Raw genomic sequence first — 16,906 nt, 5'->3', positions numbered from 1 at the left:
TGTGAGGGAGATTCCACAGCCTCTCTGAGCAATCTGCTTCAGTGCTCAGACACCCACACAGTAAAGAAGTTCTTCCTCCTGTTCAGGTGGAACTTGCTGATTAAACAATACTGAGCCCAGTGTTGTCACACTAGTGACAGGCCTCCGACTACACCCTGTGCCACTGATTATGATCCACTGGGATTTCAACCTTCCCTTACCCTGATGTTCTGAGTGAGAAATTAATGAGGGGGTATTCGAACCTCATCTGGCCATGGCCCTGAGCAACCTCTTCTGGCTGGACTTTCTTTGCCTGGTGGCTGGACTCCATGAAATCCAGATGTCCTTTCCATTACAAATTTTTCTGTAGCTCTGAAACAGGTTCCTTAAAAACAAAAGTCTAAACAGACATCATAACTCCTAGATACTGAAGCACACCTCAGCTTTTCTGTGTTTTGCTGTGTTTAGTTAAGTGATTTGTGGATATCTGTGGAACTTCCAACTGCAGGTTTAATGCAAGACTACAGTTTTTTCATTATCCATTTTTATTTTAATGCTGGACCTGGATGATTAGGCGATGACACTGTTAGAACTGAACAATAACTTGGAGTGAGTTCTGGTATGTAATTGGATACCTTTTGATGGTTAAATCACAAGCTAAAACACTTCAAACGTTTTGTATAGTATGAATGGTTTTTAATGTCTGAATTGGTCAATCTGCCTACACATGAGACTTGAGTCAGTGATGTGGTAGATGAATGGGTAGTGAGACCTAACGATGGAAGAGGAAGAAGACCTTTCACTGGGCATAGGAATTTGCGCACCATAAATTGCAAAAAGGAAGTACGGGGTATGTGTAAAAATGCAGTGGCAAAGAGGATACCACATCTCATGACATCAAAGAATCAGTAGAAGCACAGTAGGCAGTCTTCCAGTCAGCTGCCTGCATTGTGTAATCCAACATGCATTCTGTCAGAAAAGCATCTGGTAGTAGTTGCCAAGTCATATTGACATCAATATACAGTATGATTGTGAAAAGATCAAGTTGTGTGGGTTCTCTTACTGTGTCTACACTGTTGCCTTTATAAAAGACAACGGCGACCTGGTTACAAGAAGACAGCACGGCAGCCCGGCTTCGCCCGGGCTACTCGGACTAACGACACACGCTGGCACCAATTTGGTGGACGGTCGAAAGCGTTTATTATCTTATCTCATGGGTTTAAATAGGTTTAGGGGTCTTTGCTACGTCAGAGGGGGGTTTGGGGTCTCGGAGGATAGTGGGTAGTGGAACTTTACCAGGACAGGTGTGGCTACATTCTTTTCTGACTCCTGGAGTTAGCAGATAAGCAGGGGAGAGAGAGGGGGGGAAGGGGCCTATCTTTCCGTGACATTCCGGTAATCTTCCGCTTCGCCTGTCCCTATCTTACCACATCTCCCCCCTCCTTATCATATACAAAATGAGGTAGTTGCAGATAGAGACATCGGAGTGAGGTACAGACTTGTAACTTGTTAAGGAAAGGGTGGTTTAGTAGATCAGGGTAGATTTTCTAAGGCAGGTGCTGAAGGCTTTAAAAGGTCTAGTCTTTGCTTATTTTGTAAAACTACTTCTGAAAGCGAAGAGATTGATTTCTCTAGATAGGAGATGGATTTCTCGATCTTCTGCAGGTTTTTGTTGATGGTTATTTGCAGCTGAGAGAGTCTGTGTTGCTGGGTTGCGATGGTTGAGACACCCGTGGCGGTGCCAGCTGCTCTCAGGCCGAGCAGCATCGCGATAGTTATACTTGTGATGATTTTCTTTTTGTGGAGTCTGTTAGGTTCCTCGAGAAGACGGCATATTTTTTCGTCTGAGTGATGTAGGACCTTAGAAACAATTAGAACTTGAACACAGAAATTGATAGAGTTATTAAACTTGGCAAGGAATATATAAGGGTTCACTCTGGGTTTTTGGCAAACTTACATTTTAAGTGTGGATGGGACTATTTATTTATTGGTCTTCTGTGGGGAGTGTTTCACTTGCACTGGTGGGGGACACTGGTTGTGGAGTAATTGAAGGGGGTATTTAAAGCATTGCTTTCGTAGAAAAGGGGGTTTAATATTATAGCAAAATTAATATGGGTTAGTCAGGTTTGATTTGGTTTCATTTAAGGTTAGTAAAATAGCTTCTAAACAGGCTGGCTATATGGAACACGAAGGATGGGGTATTTATTATGGTGACTTTTTTGAGCACTTTGTTACTTGTTGCACGACTCACTTAAATAGCTGATGAGGGTAGTGGCCTGGGCTAGCTTGTTTCTTTGGCTACAAGCTTGTAACAGTAAAATTGCATGAAGAAAGACACTGTGCATGTTTGGATCTTACCACCGTGGGATTTTCAGGTGTTGTCTGGCAGTTTGGTGGTCTGTTATCTCTTTTTGGAGCAGGGATGTGTGTGTTATTGGGATGGTTCACAAGCGTGCCCTGCAAACAGAACTCATAGCTTCTCATTAGTTTTGTTTTGAGGGTCAAGTTCGGTTGTTAGCAGTGGTGTGCAGCAGTGGCTCTCATGGTCTCACTACATGGGGGTTCTGATTGCCACAGAGGCAGCACGTTCCTTACATCCCCGGGGGCTTTCTCCCCACTTTCATGGCTAGGGCTACCCCGGGGTCCCGTATCGGGGGCGTCTCTTGCTGACTCTGCGGCGCGCGCGCCGCTTGCGGTGGGAGGGGGCTGGGTTCGCCCGCGCGCTCCCCCCCTGCCCGCGCGCTCCCCCCCCGCCCGCGCGCTCCCCCCCCCGCCCGCGCGCTCCCCCCCCGCCCGCGCGCTCTTTGTGTGTCCGGGGGTTGGGACCTGTATTCTTTGGCGAGATGCTCTTTTTTGTCGCAGCTCTAAGGGGTATTGTGACCGCTTTTCGGTGCGGCTTAGAACTCTATTTGGTTTTGTTTTAAGCTGTGCTGGTTCCGTATCTTTTGTTTTGGGGTTTCGGCTGGCCCCTGCCGGCTCTGTGGGGCCGGTAGATCTGTTGCTAAGCTCCGCGCCGGAAATGAAATGCCAGCGTACTTCTGGGGCCCCGCGCCGTTTTGTTCGGCCCCGGGCTCGCTCCACCCTGCGGGGGAGGGGCCGCTCCCGCCCCCCCGGCTCGCCGCGCCTACCGCGGGGGGTGGTTTTTGCCTTATATGGTGGCGGCTCCCGGCGCAGCTGCCGATTGGTTCTGTGTCCCGCGCCGCCCTCCGCCCCTTTCTCCCGCGCGCGCGCATTCCCGAGATCGCGCTCCCCCCCTCGGGTGTTCGCGCCGGGACCGCTCGGGCTCCGCCCCCCTCCGCGGCATTCGGCGCCATTTTCAAAACTACCGCATGGCCGCGCGGCCGGGGATTCTCCCCGAGCCGCGGCCCCTGCGACTCCGGTCTCTCCCGCCGGCTCTCGCCAAGAGCGCCCCGCGCGCGGCTGCGCCTTTGACCGCGGATTTCTGACCGGCGGCGGGACGGATTGGGAAGCGGCGGCTTCTCGGGGTTTTTCTGCGGCGGGGTTTTCGCGGGGGTTTTTTGCGGTGGGGGTGTCCCGGGGGGCTTCTGCGGCGGGGGCGTCCCGGGGGGCCCCCGCGGCGGGGCTTGGCGCTGCTCCGCTCGGCGCGCCGGCGGGGAAGCGGCACGGAGCCGCGGGTGGGTCCGATTCTTGGCGGGATCGGGGCCGCGGCGCTCGGAGCGCGCTCCGGCGGAAGCGGGGCCGCGGCGCCCGGAACGCGCCGCCCCGGGCTCCGGCGGGAACGGTCCTCTGTGCCGGGCTGGGCTCCGCTCCCCGGCGGGGCCGGGCCGGGCTCCGATCCGGGGAAGGGGCTGCCGCGCTGAGCCCCTCTGGGTCTTCGCTCCCGGGTGGACTCTCCTCAGGGACGGTCCGCGCTTTCGCCCCCCCCCCGAGCTCGGGTTTGACTAATAAACACGTGCGCGCTGCATTCTGCGTCTTTTGTTTTTCTATTGCTTTGCGCGGGGTTTCTTTTACTTTGCCCCGTGCCGTAACGCTTTTGCCTGAGGATTTTGCTTCTTCGGCTAGCGTGGCTGTATACTGTTCCCATATTCCCGGATGCATGGCATCCACTGAGCATTCGGCTGCTCCAAGCTCAGGCAGCCTTGCTATGGCAAGATAAAAGTCCCTGAGCTTAAACGCGATATTCCATTGCCTCATACTTACGACCCAGGCGACGCTGTCCATGACGCTCGCGGGTCCGGGGACGTCTCCCCTACGCCTGGGTACGGTTCCACCGTCCTGGCCGCTGCTTCTGTCCAGGTGAAACCCGTCCACCGGGCAAATTTTGTCCCGGGTTTCGGCACCAGATGTTGCCTTTATAAAAGACAACGGCGACCTGGTTACAAGAAGACAGCACGGCAGCCCGGCTTCGCCCGGGCTACTCGGACTAACGACACACGCTGGCACCAATTTGGTGGACGGTCGAAAGCGTTTATTATCTTATCTCATGGGTTTAAATAGGTTTAGGGGTCTTTGCTACGTCAGAGGGGGGTTTGGGGTCTCGGAGGATAGTGGGTAGTGGAACTTTACCAGGACAGGTGTGGCTACATTCTTTTCTGACTCCTGGAGTTAGCAGATAAGCAGGGGAGAGAGAGGGGGGGAAGGGGCCTATCTTTCCGTGACATTCCGGTAATCTTCCGCTTCGCCTGTCCCTATCTTACCACACTACACTAATGTGGTAGTCTGTGTTTTCCAGGTCATAGGAAAAATTAAGTGCACATCTTTAACTTGGAATGTTTAGAGTGATACTTGTACTTACATGAACTTCTGAGACATGCTTGTGGCCTTTAATCTCTAAAACAGACGAGGGAATGCAAATGGTCTGGATAGAGACCTTATTATATTCCAAATTGGCTTGATGAGGTTTTCACTTTCATTGCTGTGCATTCCTTTACATTTTGTAATGCCAATAATTAAATATTGTATTTAATCTGAAGTTACCATTCTTTTCACTTCTTGACATTTGAGCATGTCTTGGTCATGTGCCCTTGCAGCCCAGAAAGCCAAAACATATCCTGGGCTGCATCAAAAGCAGGATGTCCACCAGGGTGAGGAGGAGATTCTGCCTCTCTACTGTGTTCTGGTGAGACCCCACCTGGAGCACTGCATCCAGCTCTGGGGTCCCCAGCACAGGAAAAACATGGACCTGTTGGAGCAAGTCCAGAGGAGGAAACCCATGATTAAAGGGATGGAGCACCTCTCCCCTGATGAAAAGTGGAGAGAATTGGGATTGTTCAGCCTGAAGCAGAGAAGGCTTTGGGGTGACCTAATTGCAGCATTTCAGTACCTAAAGAGAGCCTACTAGATAGGAAAAGGGAGAATGGTTTTAAACTGGGAGAGTAGGTTTAGGTTAGATATATGGATGAAATTCTTTACTGTGGGGATGGTGAGACACTAAAAGGTTGCCCAGAGAAGTTGTGGATGCCCCATCCCTGGAATTGTTCGAGGCTGGGTTGGATGAGGCTTTGAGAAATATGGTCTAGTGAAGGGTGTCCCTGCCCATGGCAGGGCGGTTGAAGCTGGATAAGGTCTCTTTCAACCCAAACCATTCTATGATTGTATGTTTCATTTTCTTGAGATGGAATTTTAATTTGTGATTCCAGCCAAGGAGGGTTTACAGGACATAGAACTGGGGGAGCAGGATACATTGTTCCTTCAAGGTGTCTAATGCATGATAATAAATTAAAATAAAATTACAGGGGCATATTCAAAGGAGACTGCAACTTTCCTATGTTAAAGTAAGAGTTGTATGGAGCCTTGCCTGTCAAAACAAACTTGAGACTCATTTTCTACTAGCTAAATTTCTGCTATCTTTTACCTTGCAGGTAAGAATGCACCTTTTTTTCTCTGACAAAGGCAAGTCTGGAGTCCAGCCAAACATAGCTTTTAGTAAATGATGATTTGTTCCTAATCTCATCCACACAGTATCAGTGGCTTGCTCTGGGGAAATTCTGGAGATGGGATGAGAGGGAAAGAGGAAGCAGATGAACATCTGATTTCTCTGTGAATGTCTTTATTTCTCTGGAAAAGGAGTGGTTACTGCCAGAAAGAGACACCCTTTATTTCCTCTTGTATGCAGGCAAGACAAGCTGTCTTTTTCAAGCCTGTTGCCTTCTTTGAAGAAAGTCTGGCAGAAAGCAACTTTGTAAATGTGATCTCCACTCACATGTGGGAAGGTGCCTTGAGCTGTGTCAGTAGGAAGCACCGTAAATGAAAGATTTCAAGTAGGAGGGATAGGACCTCACCCTGAACCCTACAGACTTTCTCTCCCACTGCCTTGAGAGCAGAATTTTGCTCCGGGAGAATGCTGGCAGACAAGATCCAAGCTGGCTGTGATGGAGCTTCAGACATGAAATGAACAATGGGGCTGTCCTGGGGGCATTGACTTTGCTTGGAGAAAATTCTCATAGGACATTAGGACTTGGAGTTATGAATTTTATGAATTTGAGGTTAACTGGGGTTAGTCTTTCTATTTGTAGGTTAAATCCAACTTGCTCTTTCACCACTGATTTCCTGGGATCAGTGGGTGTTGTGTTTTTAAAGCTGAAACTGCAGACTAGGTTGTGAGATGGGAAGAGGTCTGCAGTTTCATTTCTGCCCTCTCTGTGAAGCCTTCTTGCTTTAGAGCAAGCTGTTCTTGTGGGTAATACCATGTGCAGGGCTTTTGGGTCAGTGCAGCAGGACACATGCCCCTTTCATCTCTTTTTGACTGTTTTTTTTTCCTGAGTCTTTATTTTTTATGTACTTGGGCTCTTCCTGACATCTTCCTGGCTCTCAGCTGTGCCACTTCACTCTCACTTTTTCCTGCTTCCTTGCCTAAAAGAGGGTATTCCACTCTGGTTGTATTCTCCCAAGTCAACAGAGCTGTTGTGCTTTCCTGGCATGGACTTAACCAGAAGCCAGAACTCAACACGCACATGAGGCACAGCCCCATTGCCCCAAGGAGTCAGCTCCTACCTTTGCGTGTGGAACTGGAATGAAGTGGAAGGTGGCTCCCAGTCCTACCTGGCAGGCAGAGACTGGCTCCAGTGGGGTGATTCCCAGCTTGGTCTGAACACAGGCAAGCACTAAGCTGTGCTGATTTCCTCAACCCCAGGCACTAGCTGTGCTTGGGAACTGGCTTACAGCTCTGCTGCTTGCAGAGACAGACAGGAGCTCGTGGTTTGGACTCCTGGTCTTTCTTCACAAAGCGTGAAGGGAGCAGACCAGCTCCTGGCCCAGCCTGTGGGTAGGGAGTGACTCCTGGGAACCATCTCTCCATGCTCAAAGGAGCTCGCAGGAGACAAGAACTGGCTCTTGGCTTGAGTTGCTGGAAGAGTCATACAGCAATTAGGAGGCCATAGCGCAGCTGGGAACCTCTGGCCTTGAGCTTGTCTTCAGAGGATATCTTTGCCCTATTTTTTTGGCTGAGACAAAACTGTCACATTGAAGTGGGCACTGTCCTTTGAGACATGTACTTGCTCAGATCTCATTGCTGTTTTAATTACTTACAGTGTACGCTGTCTAGTTGCAGAAATGTAAGGTCCTTACTACTGATCATGTACCAGATAGTTGCTTTTACAGAAACTGCTGTGTGTTACCAGTCTGCCAAGTGTGTAGTAAACTGTTGCCCAGTTGCGACTACTAAATATGAAGCTTGTATTTAGGTGTGATCATACTTGTCATGCTGTCCCACTCCTTGTAGAAGAGATTTAGGTTTAAAATCTGTGTAGTGCTGGAAATAAGTTTTTATTCCTCCCTGCCATGTCTCACCCTATCCCTTGTCCTTCTTCTCAGTGCTTCGTAAGTAACTCCAGAAAAGTGGATCTTGGAACAATGGTATTTTTGTAGTTGATTTGTTTGAATGTGAAGAGATTCGGGAAAAATTCAAAAGCATGAATTACAGTGATACAAAACTTTCATTGTTAGCAACTTGAAAAGATTATGCTGAAAATCAGTTAGCTTTAGTCATCCTTTTATAAATTGTCTTTTAATTTTAATCTTCCCCTGTTTGAATTTGAAACTTGAAATATCTGAGTTCCTTTTGATTAAATGCTGTGCATATAAAACTTCACAAATAAAAATATTATTCAGAAACTATTTGTGAGTGTGATGATTTGGGTAAACAAAAAACATTAGGTTTACTTTACAATATGTTACTAATTTATATGAACGGTATTGCTTTCCTGTTATAAAATACCGTATTTGTTTATATGTTTGTCTCTATTGTTATTTTATTTTATTACTAAATGAACACTTTTTTTTTTTTCTTCCCAGAGGATGCTAAACAAGTTTTTGGCCAGACCACAATTCATCAGCACATTCCTTTTAACTGGAATTCAGAGTTCGTACAGCTGCATTTTGGAAAGGATAGAAAAAGACACCTAACATACGCGGAGTTCACTCAGTTTTTACTGGTGGGTCTAATACAGTATGGTTTGTCAAGAGTAATAAGGATGCAAGAATCAAAGTATTTGCAAACTTGCCAAATACCATGCTGGTAGAAAAGTTGAAATACATACCAAGTGTAGGCTCTTACAGTCAGAGTGCTGGACTTGTATGGTGTGTTGATAAATCGGATATGCTATTGGTAAAGCTACTGATTCAGGCTACTGGGTTTTTTCCTTTTCCTTTGTTTTTGCACCTGTATGCAGAAGGTGATATTTTTCTACACTGTTGTGTAGACATAGTCATGAAATTAAAAGCTTAAACTTTGATGTCTGAAAATCTCCTGTATTTTTAAATCTACAAGTCCAAGAATGTTAAATTACAGTATTGAACATTTTGGACTCAACTTGCCAGACTAGTATTAAGAAGTACTTCTGTCTGTGAACAGCATGTTTACCAAACACATATTTAATTCAGAATTGATATCGAGTAATATTTGTTAAAAGCCATTTCCATATACTTTACTTTTGATCTTTTTTCAATTAAGCTTATCTCAGAGAGGGAAGATTTTCTTGTAGCATATAAAGAATAAAATACTACTTTTTGCAAGGAATCCTTGGCTATTCATACTTTGTTACAGGAAGTAAAATGTTATGCTAATAAAAAACCCCAGATTATCTGTATTTCAGCAGTACTGTTAAAAATAGTCTTCAGTAGGAAAAGAGGTGAAACACGTGAGTTTCTTATTTATATTCCTCCTGAATACTTAATGCCTGTATTAGTATTTACACTAGAGAATTTTAAAATGGGAACCTGCTTCAAGACTGCCAGGTTTCCTTTTTTCTTGTTTACACAAGTATGTTAGTTCACAGTAGGAGGTGGTATCATTTTGATGAGGAATAATTAAGATAATGCTATTGAGACAAATGTTACAAATTGACTTTGTAGAACAGAGCCTAATTAACTTTGTATGAAGAGGACGTCAGGTATCACATGATTAAATCATATTCCCTTAGGCTTTGTATTGACTATTGTAACTCCTGAGTAGCTAAGACATAAACCAGTTTTGTGACAGAAATAGGAATCAGAACCTCTTTGGAATGAAAAAGCAAATGTGCTATTTGATTAGGAATAAATGCCTCTGGCAATGTGTTCTGGTATCTCCTTCCAACTACAGAATAAGCCTCAGAAATGTATCCTGATTTTGGTGATTTAAAGTCACAGTTTTAACAAAGTCGGTTAAACCAGTCCTGTTTGCCTCATCTATTTCCTTAGAGATTGGAAGAAAACATGTAGAAAAACTCAGAATAAAAATACGGCACTTTCTCACCATTAAAAAAAAAAAGAAAAAATGTGTATGTGAGGGTTGTTGAGAGAGGTTAAAGAGCTTGTAATGGCAAGGCTGGGTATTTGGAATATTTGGGTTCTTTCTTTGGGTTCTTTTGTCATTTTCACTTGAATTAGGAAAAGCAAGCACTCGTGGAGGAGTTTTCTAACTTTGGAGATTAGCCCTAACTATTAGGCTTTCTCATCTTGTAGAGAGATATTCCTCTTGTCTGAAAGGACTTTTCTTGGATAAGATGATACTGTGGGGATAACTGGTTGTAATGGAAGATGTCAGTGGTCCTAATGAACCATCCAGCCCTTTTGGTAATGATCTGTATAGGTCAGAACATAGACCAGGAGAATAAGGATGACAATTCTGGGTATCTTCAGAGAGGTGAGATACACTCAGGAAAAATTCTAATGCTGCTAATAAAGATGCTGTCAGCACTGGTGCAGGCAGCAAGGATTTAAAAATAAATTAATTGTCCTAAGACTACTAAAGCTGCCTATTATCAGTCCAAACTATTGGGATGCTCAGTCAGTCAGAGTAATTGGGCACATCTGTTTACCCACTTTCTAGAACTGTAAATCCTTGAATCACATAGGTTTCCCTGCTGATTCTTGCCTTGCAGCACTGTATTACAGATGCTGAAGTTTGGGCACAGAAATGGCTCTCGGCACAAAGTGGAGAGTTACTGTTCACAGGCATGGAAATCTTCCTTTAAGCTTTGTAACCTTTGGTACTCAGCTTTTCCTTCTGACATTCTGCCTGTGTATGATTCAGTCTTTTTAGTCGGATGTCTAGACCTTGGACCTTAGACAGCAGGAGACCACAGTGGATACCAAATTACCTTTCTGCATTCCTGACGTGTGAATGCACTTTACATTGCACTTAACATGGACCAGATGGTTCTGTAAGGCACTTCAGGTACTGCTTTGTAAGTACAATGCAATTTGCAACTTTTAATGGAATAATCTAGCTAGATTCATTCCTTTACATTGGGTTCTATTATGTCATATAAACTTGTTCCATGATCATTATCTGTTGCAGCATTTGGACTAAATATCACTTCTGGCAAAGCTCAAGGTAATTGGAAAATAACATTAATATGTTTTATCCATGCACCAGATTGATCTCTTGTGGCTTTAAATATGAAGTGTTTATATGGGATTCTGAATATTTATATTCTTCCAGCACTACTTCTGTCTGCAATAAGAGAGATGCCTGAAAGTATAGGCTCCAAACTCCTTGGTTCTAATACAATTAACAATCTATTTGCATTAACTTAGAGCTCAAGGTGTGTTGTTTTACCCTGCTCATTTGCTAGCGTAAAATTAGCTCATCTATCTATACTATATATCCATCATATGTATCTGAATATGTAATGTTCCATCATCACTTAAGTGGCAGGTATGCCTTATGAAGAGCAACATCAGTCCCTTTCTCAGCATGTAAAATGTATTCCACACAATGAATTTTAACATGTGCTTATATGTGGGTCTAGTAAAACCATTTCTTCATTGTCTGGGAGTTTATTTGCACCCGGAATATTAGTTGATGAAGTAGTAGTCTCTATAATTGAACCTTGGGATCTACTCCAGTGGCAAAGATTGTGTTGTATCTGATGACTTGTAGATCCATTGGGATGGAATACAAACATAAATTTCTATCTAAGTGGAAGGTAAAGAAGCTTTTAATGAGCTGTAAGTGAAAGCTGAGGTTAAATCTCTAGATAGGAAATAATTTCATTAGAATTCTGGTGCCAGCATGCCTGCCATGATGTATGAATTAATTTTTCACAAAGTCTTATGCTACCTGGGGGAATTCTGGACTTCCAGCATCAAGGAAGATGCTTGTTTTCTATGTATATCTAGGTTTGCAGAAAGCCTAGTTGGAGAAGGTTCTTTAGGATGTGTAATTTGTATTGCAAAGTAACAAGGATTGTATTTATTTAAAACTGAGTCTGTCTAGGTGAAATAATATGGGACTGAAATAAAATTGATAAATATAAATAAAATTATTGCAAGTCAGATAGCATCTCTGAAGACTACAGGTTTGCTTTATTGTTTTTCAGTTTATTTTTAAGGTGATATTTTTTATATTAGCTGCATATACACAACATATGTTACAAACTTAACATATGTTACAAACTTAACTTCTTTATCTGATAAAGAATTTCTTGATAAATTGCCAGTAGCTAGTGAGCTCATTTTGAAACATCATTATGCTGTGAGTTGTCTCAGCTTTCAGGCATGGAGGCTGAGGGAATGGATAGCCTTTTGAGGTAAGCACAAGGAGTTTATTGCATTGATACACACTGTGCAGTGATTAGAAAAGTGACATATGTCTGGTTTGTTTGTGACAGCAGAGATTGTTACCATGTGATTGCGTGTTCTTGTGTGCCATACTGCTGCCATCCATGGTCATGGTTTGGGAATGTCATGGCTGAAGATCCCTGTGCTTCTTTCTTCTTGGTGTAACTGGAAAATGTGTAGCACTGCTCAAAATAACCATAGCCTAAAATGTCTGACCTTTCTGAGGTCAGTCTTCTTTATCTATGTGCAGTATGTGTAAACCATTTTGAACTGGAACTTAGTTTCCGAACTAGGGAGGAGGTGTGAGTAGGGAGTTTCAGAAGACTGACATCATCCTACTCATATTTTTGTCTTGCTGTTTGTCTGCAGCTAAATGACTCTTTTCTGGCTGACAAGAAGAAGGGTAAATGGCAGCACCAAGACCTTGACAATGTGTTTAAACAATTGGGATAATTCTCTTCAGTGGGTTCCAGTTTACCAAGAGAATTGGAAAGAATCACATTAGCAAGGAGCGGATGGGGTGTTTTGGCTTATTCTCAACTGTAGTACTAGCAGCCTTTTTGCAGTTAGCTGGGTGACGACAACAAACATATAGTGATGCCCCTCTTTGGACGAGCCCTGCTTTGTTCTGTGGCTAAGACATCACTGTCAGCTAAGGTCACACCAATGGTACAATACCTCCAGACTCACTAATGGGTGTCCAGAGACAGGAACAGTTTGGACTTCTGCAAGTGGTGTCCAGATATTTTTACTGCATTTCAGTGCTGGATTCTGCCAGTGAAACTTTGCCAGCAGTTTCAGTGGTTAAAACAAATTGAATGAGGGAAGAAGAAAGCAACATGCACTGTTTGCCACATAATCCTTTTGCTAAATACAATTGATTTTTTCTATGGTGAGGCTTCCATTTAATGACAAACATTTTTGTTCATTTGTTCATATGTTTCTACCTGCTAGGTGATAAGTATTTAGGATACAGGCTTTATTATACTTAACTCCTCTGCAGAACTCTCTGCCTCCAAGTAGTTGCCTGCCTCAAGCTGATGAAGTCTTTTTGTGTTTTTGTGCTCATCTCACCATAAACCTTCTGAAATTGCTTCCTTCCAAATTTCTGTTGAAATTGTAGTCCCAATTGGAGTGAAGTAAGAACTTGCATGGCTGCATCCAGCCAGAGTGACTATTATTGCTGAACTGTACTACTTCATCACAGGGGTCTGAAATATAAAGAAAATGTGGCTGAACTGAAATTGTACCACTTCAAATTATAACTCCCTCAAGAGTTTCCCATTGAAAGAAGAAATTTCAGACTAATTCTGGAGTGAAACATTGATCAGTCCTTCCCCCCCACCCCTTTCCTCCCTCTGCCTAATATATTAGGAGGTTTTCATCATACAGGGTACAGTGCTGTAATTAAAAACTAGGACCAAAACTGGCGAAGTTCAGAAGGCTGAAAAAAAAAAGACAAGCATGGTTTGAGTGGCAATGTGAACTGAGTGAGTAGAAGGAGGGAGGGATGGCATCTGCAGGCCTCTGGCAGGTCTGATCCTACTCCATCTGAATTTGTCTTTCACCCTTCATTCTTTATTTCCTTGAATGCTGCTGTGAGACAAATATCAACTTACAGGAGACGATATTTACTGTGGATACTTCATGATGGTGATTCTTGACTATCTTGAGTCTTGTATTAGTTTGTATTTTAATGCACATATTTGCAAATATAGTGGAAATTGTTGGAGAATGTCATGGTCCGCTGCAAGACTTGCTTAGTATTGCTGACATAGTTTTTCTCTGATTCCGTTTTCTTAATAAATGACTATGAATATATATTCAGAATAAGCACTGTTTTTCCAGTGAAGAAGTTTTTATAATCCTTAAAACTTAAAGGGAATTCATGGCAATAGTTTGTGTTCCTCCATTCAGCTAAAAAATACAGGTTGGGAAGTCTCATTACATCATTTTTTGTGTTTTGTTTTTTTTTTTACAAGCCTGTAAAACTGAACAAAAATTAATATGTAATATCCACTTACTATCTGTGCAGGATTGTTCCTTTTAAATGACAAAAAAGAAATAGTAGTCTATCAGTAATTTAAGAAGAAAGAGTGAAGGTCACAGTAGGAAAAGATACAACTTTGAGAGATTATATATCTTTTTACTTCTCTTGTCTCTCAGAGGTACATTTGAATCACAAAATGAGATTATCAGGTGGTTGTATCAGATAATGTTTATGCCTGCTACTACTACTGAAATACTGAGAACTGACCTTTAACAGTCATGAGACAAGGAGGTCTAAATTAAACTGCTGGTGTCTTTTGTAGACAAATAACTTTATGTTTTAAGTGAGGATGCTGAGGGAATCCTTTCCAGATTAGTACGTGTCTACATGGAAATCTCTGATGATTTCATTGTCCTTGTTCAGGGAATAGTGAGTGCTTTTACAGAAGGTATTTTGACCTGCTGTGACACATGCAATAAACTGGGTAATACACATCATGGAAAACTTTAATGTTCATGAGTTGGGAGATTACTTGCACTAGTGTGTTGGTATGTGTTCTCTTTTTCTCAGTTAAATGAATTGCATGACATAATGTCCAGACAGCAAAGAAATCATGATGTTGTCTTAGGTACTGCGGTCAATGATAGAGACCATAGGAAAGGCTGAATAGAAAAGGCTGAAATTTACATAAAATATACATATAACAGCCAATTAAAATTCGGTTACATGTAGTCATGTTTTGTTAGGTATGAGAGCCTTGTAGTATCGCATTACTTATATTATATGTAACTGTTAAGGTGATTATTTTGAACTTAACTGCTTTTTGTCCCCATATGTTTTCAGGAGATCCAATTAGAACATGCAAAGCAAGCATTTGTACAGAGAGACAATGCTCAGTCTGGAAGAGTCACCGCCATGGACTTCAGGGACATTATGGTCACTATCCGGCCACACATGCTGACACCATTTGTAGAAGAATGTCTAGTAGCTGTGAGTAGTTCTGGTATCCCAGCTGGCAGACCTGGGATACAAATGTGGAATTCCTTTTCTTATGTACCTTGACCACTACACGACACATAATCCAGCTTGAGGATGCACGTTTGAAGTCTAGCAGTTATTATCTACACATATGAAAATTAGCCCTGATTGCTGAACATATATCCTCAATGGTCTTGGTTTCCAGAGACAAAAGAAAGCATGTAGATGGACCTTAGTAATGGCCTACAAATGTAGAGTTTGCCTTTTTCCAGCCATTCCATCATAGTAGACCGTGTCAAATATTTTTGGATGCCATACATTGCACTTAGAATATCGTCCTCAAAGAACTTGCTTTGTAATGTAAATTCTAAGCTCCTGAATGTAATTTCCAAGTACCTGGGACTATGTATGAATTGGAACATCAACCAAGGACATTCACTGTATCTTGACTAACAGTTGTTACACTTGACTATATCTTTTGTCTCGGTTTGGAGTGCATAAAGAAAAGAGGTACATTTGGTTTTGACCACAATTTATAATTTTGGGAACTTGTACACATTCCAAGTAATCCAGAGTTTGGCCATATTCAGGTTTGAAGATCTGCTTAACTTGCAAGGGAGAGATTTTATCACTTCACTTGCAATTGTGATGAGTACTGCAAACTCTGACCAGAATATTAGAAGATGCATGCAGCAAAAAGCATAGCCAGAAGATTTAGGAGCTGACAGTGAGATTTGGTACTTTCTTCCATGGTTCTCTCACAATCTTGTTACCAGCCTTCCTGTGTCATATGCTCTGTCATAAAACATACGGTATTATTTTTGATTATCCCTCAAGGTCAGTTAAAATTTGGCAAGCTTATGAGCAGAAATTTGCTTGATCATTGATCTTATAATTTAAATAGTGCATTGATCCAGTAATTGTTCTGTGTGCAGACCCAGCACCATTTTAAAACAGAGGTTTAGTCTCAGTTCTCATTGAAAAACGAGTAACTGCTTGAACCTTACTGTTCCCATTATGTTTGACTGCCTGATATAAGCCTGAGAGCTTACTGCTGGTTTTCTATGACTTGAAATGCCTGTGAATTTAAAGGTTTCAATTGACCTTTTTCAGAATATGTTTTGGTTTTGTTGAAATTTTCTATATATGCTTTACATGTAGAAGTAGATTTCCTCATTACTAGAAATAAGCCAGTTTATGAAACATTTCCAACTGAAGCAGTACTGAAACTTGAACTTTGTAAATTACTACTGGTTATGTTGTTATAATCCTGCATATGTATTTGTTTAGGTTTGTAGGGTGGGGAGAGTTTTATATTCTGGTCATGATTAGTTTCAGTAACATAAGAATCTTTCATCGTTTAAAGTTTTTTATTTTGCAGGTTTTTTTAAAAAGCAAGCCTGTGCTGCTGTCACTCTTGTAAAAGAATATTGTTTGAAAACTTTTATTTCAAAGTTTTTTAGTCTTGTAACAATCTCTTTTCCTCTTTTACTGTCCCTAGGCTGCTGGAGGTACCACTTCCCATCAGGTCAGCTTTTCCTATTTTAATGGGTTTAATTCTCTCCTTAACAACATGGAGCTCATTAGAAAGATCTACAGTACTCTGGCTGGAAATAGAAAAGATGTGGAAGTCACTAAAGGTTGGTAGAAATATTTGCAGTCTGGAAGTTTCCTTGGATATTTGAATGGAGGGAAAGATCTCATCTGTATGCTTTTAAATCAATGGGGGCAGGGGGGGAAGCCTGCCTCGTTACCATTCCTTGTTTGCCACTTGGTTTGTACAGTCCTGTCAGAGTGCACCCTCCAGGTTTTTCATTTTGTTTCAATCAGAAAAAGGTCCTAGTAAACTGGTGGTGGGGGCAGGGTGAGGAAAGTATGTAAAGATATTTAAAAGTTTAAAAAACTTCCTAGGACTCCTGCCAAATTGGCAGCCTATTAAAGTGACCTTCAAGG

General features: G+C 42.7%; 1 protein-coding gene and 1 long non-coding RNA gene across 6 annotated transcripts in view; one reads left to right on the top strand and one right to left on the bottom strand.

Moving 5' to 3' along the window:
• SLC25A13 (solute carrier family 25 member 13) overlaps nt 1-16,906 on the top strand; it is a 101,428-nt gene that overhangs the window by 45,808 nt on the left and 38,714 nt on the right. For all 5 annotated transcript variants that reach the window (XM_030264695.4, XM_030264696.4, XM_030264692.4 and 2 more), the window contains 3 exons: nt 8,233-8,372; nt 14,819-14,965; nt 16,455-16,593. In XM_030264695.4, the coding sequence (XP_030120555.1) occupies nt 8,233-8,372; nt 14,819-14,965; nt 16,455-16,593 (426 nt within the window). The remainder of the gene's footprint in view (nt 1-8,232; nt 8,373-14,818; nt 14,966-16,454; nt 16,594-16,906) is intronic.
• On the bottom strand, nt 1,156-3,010 carry LOC140682612 (uncharacterized). Its single transcript, XR_012054511.1, has 2 exons — nt 2,338-3,010; nt 1,156-1,856 (listed from the first exon to the last, which is right to left on the bottom strand). It is a non-coding gene; the product is annotated as an uncharacterized lncRNA (long non-coding RNA).

The sequence above is a fragment of the Taeniopygia guttata genome, chromosome 2 (assembly GCF_048771995.1).
Source record: "Taeniopygia guttata chromosome 2, bTaeGut7.mat, whole genome shotgun sequence".
NCBI classification, from domain to species: Eukaryota; Metazoa; Chordata; class Aves; order Passeriformes; family Estrildidae; genus Taeniopygia; species Taeniopygia guttata.
This window is presented reverse-complemented; position numbering and strand designations above follow the sequence as displayed.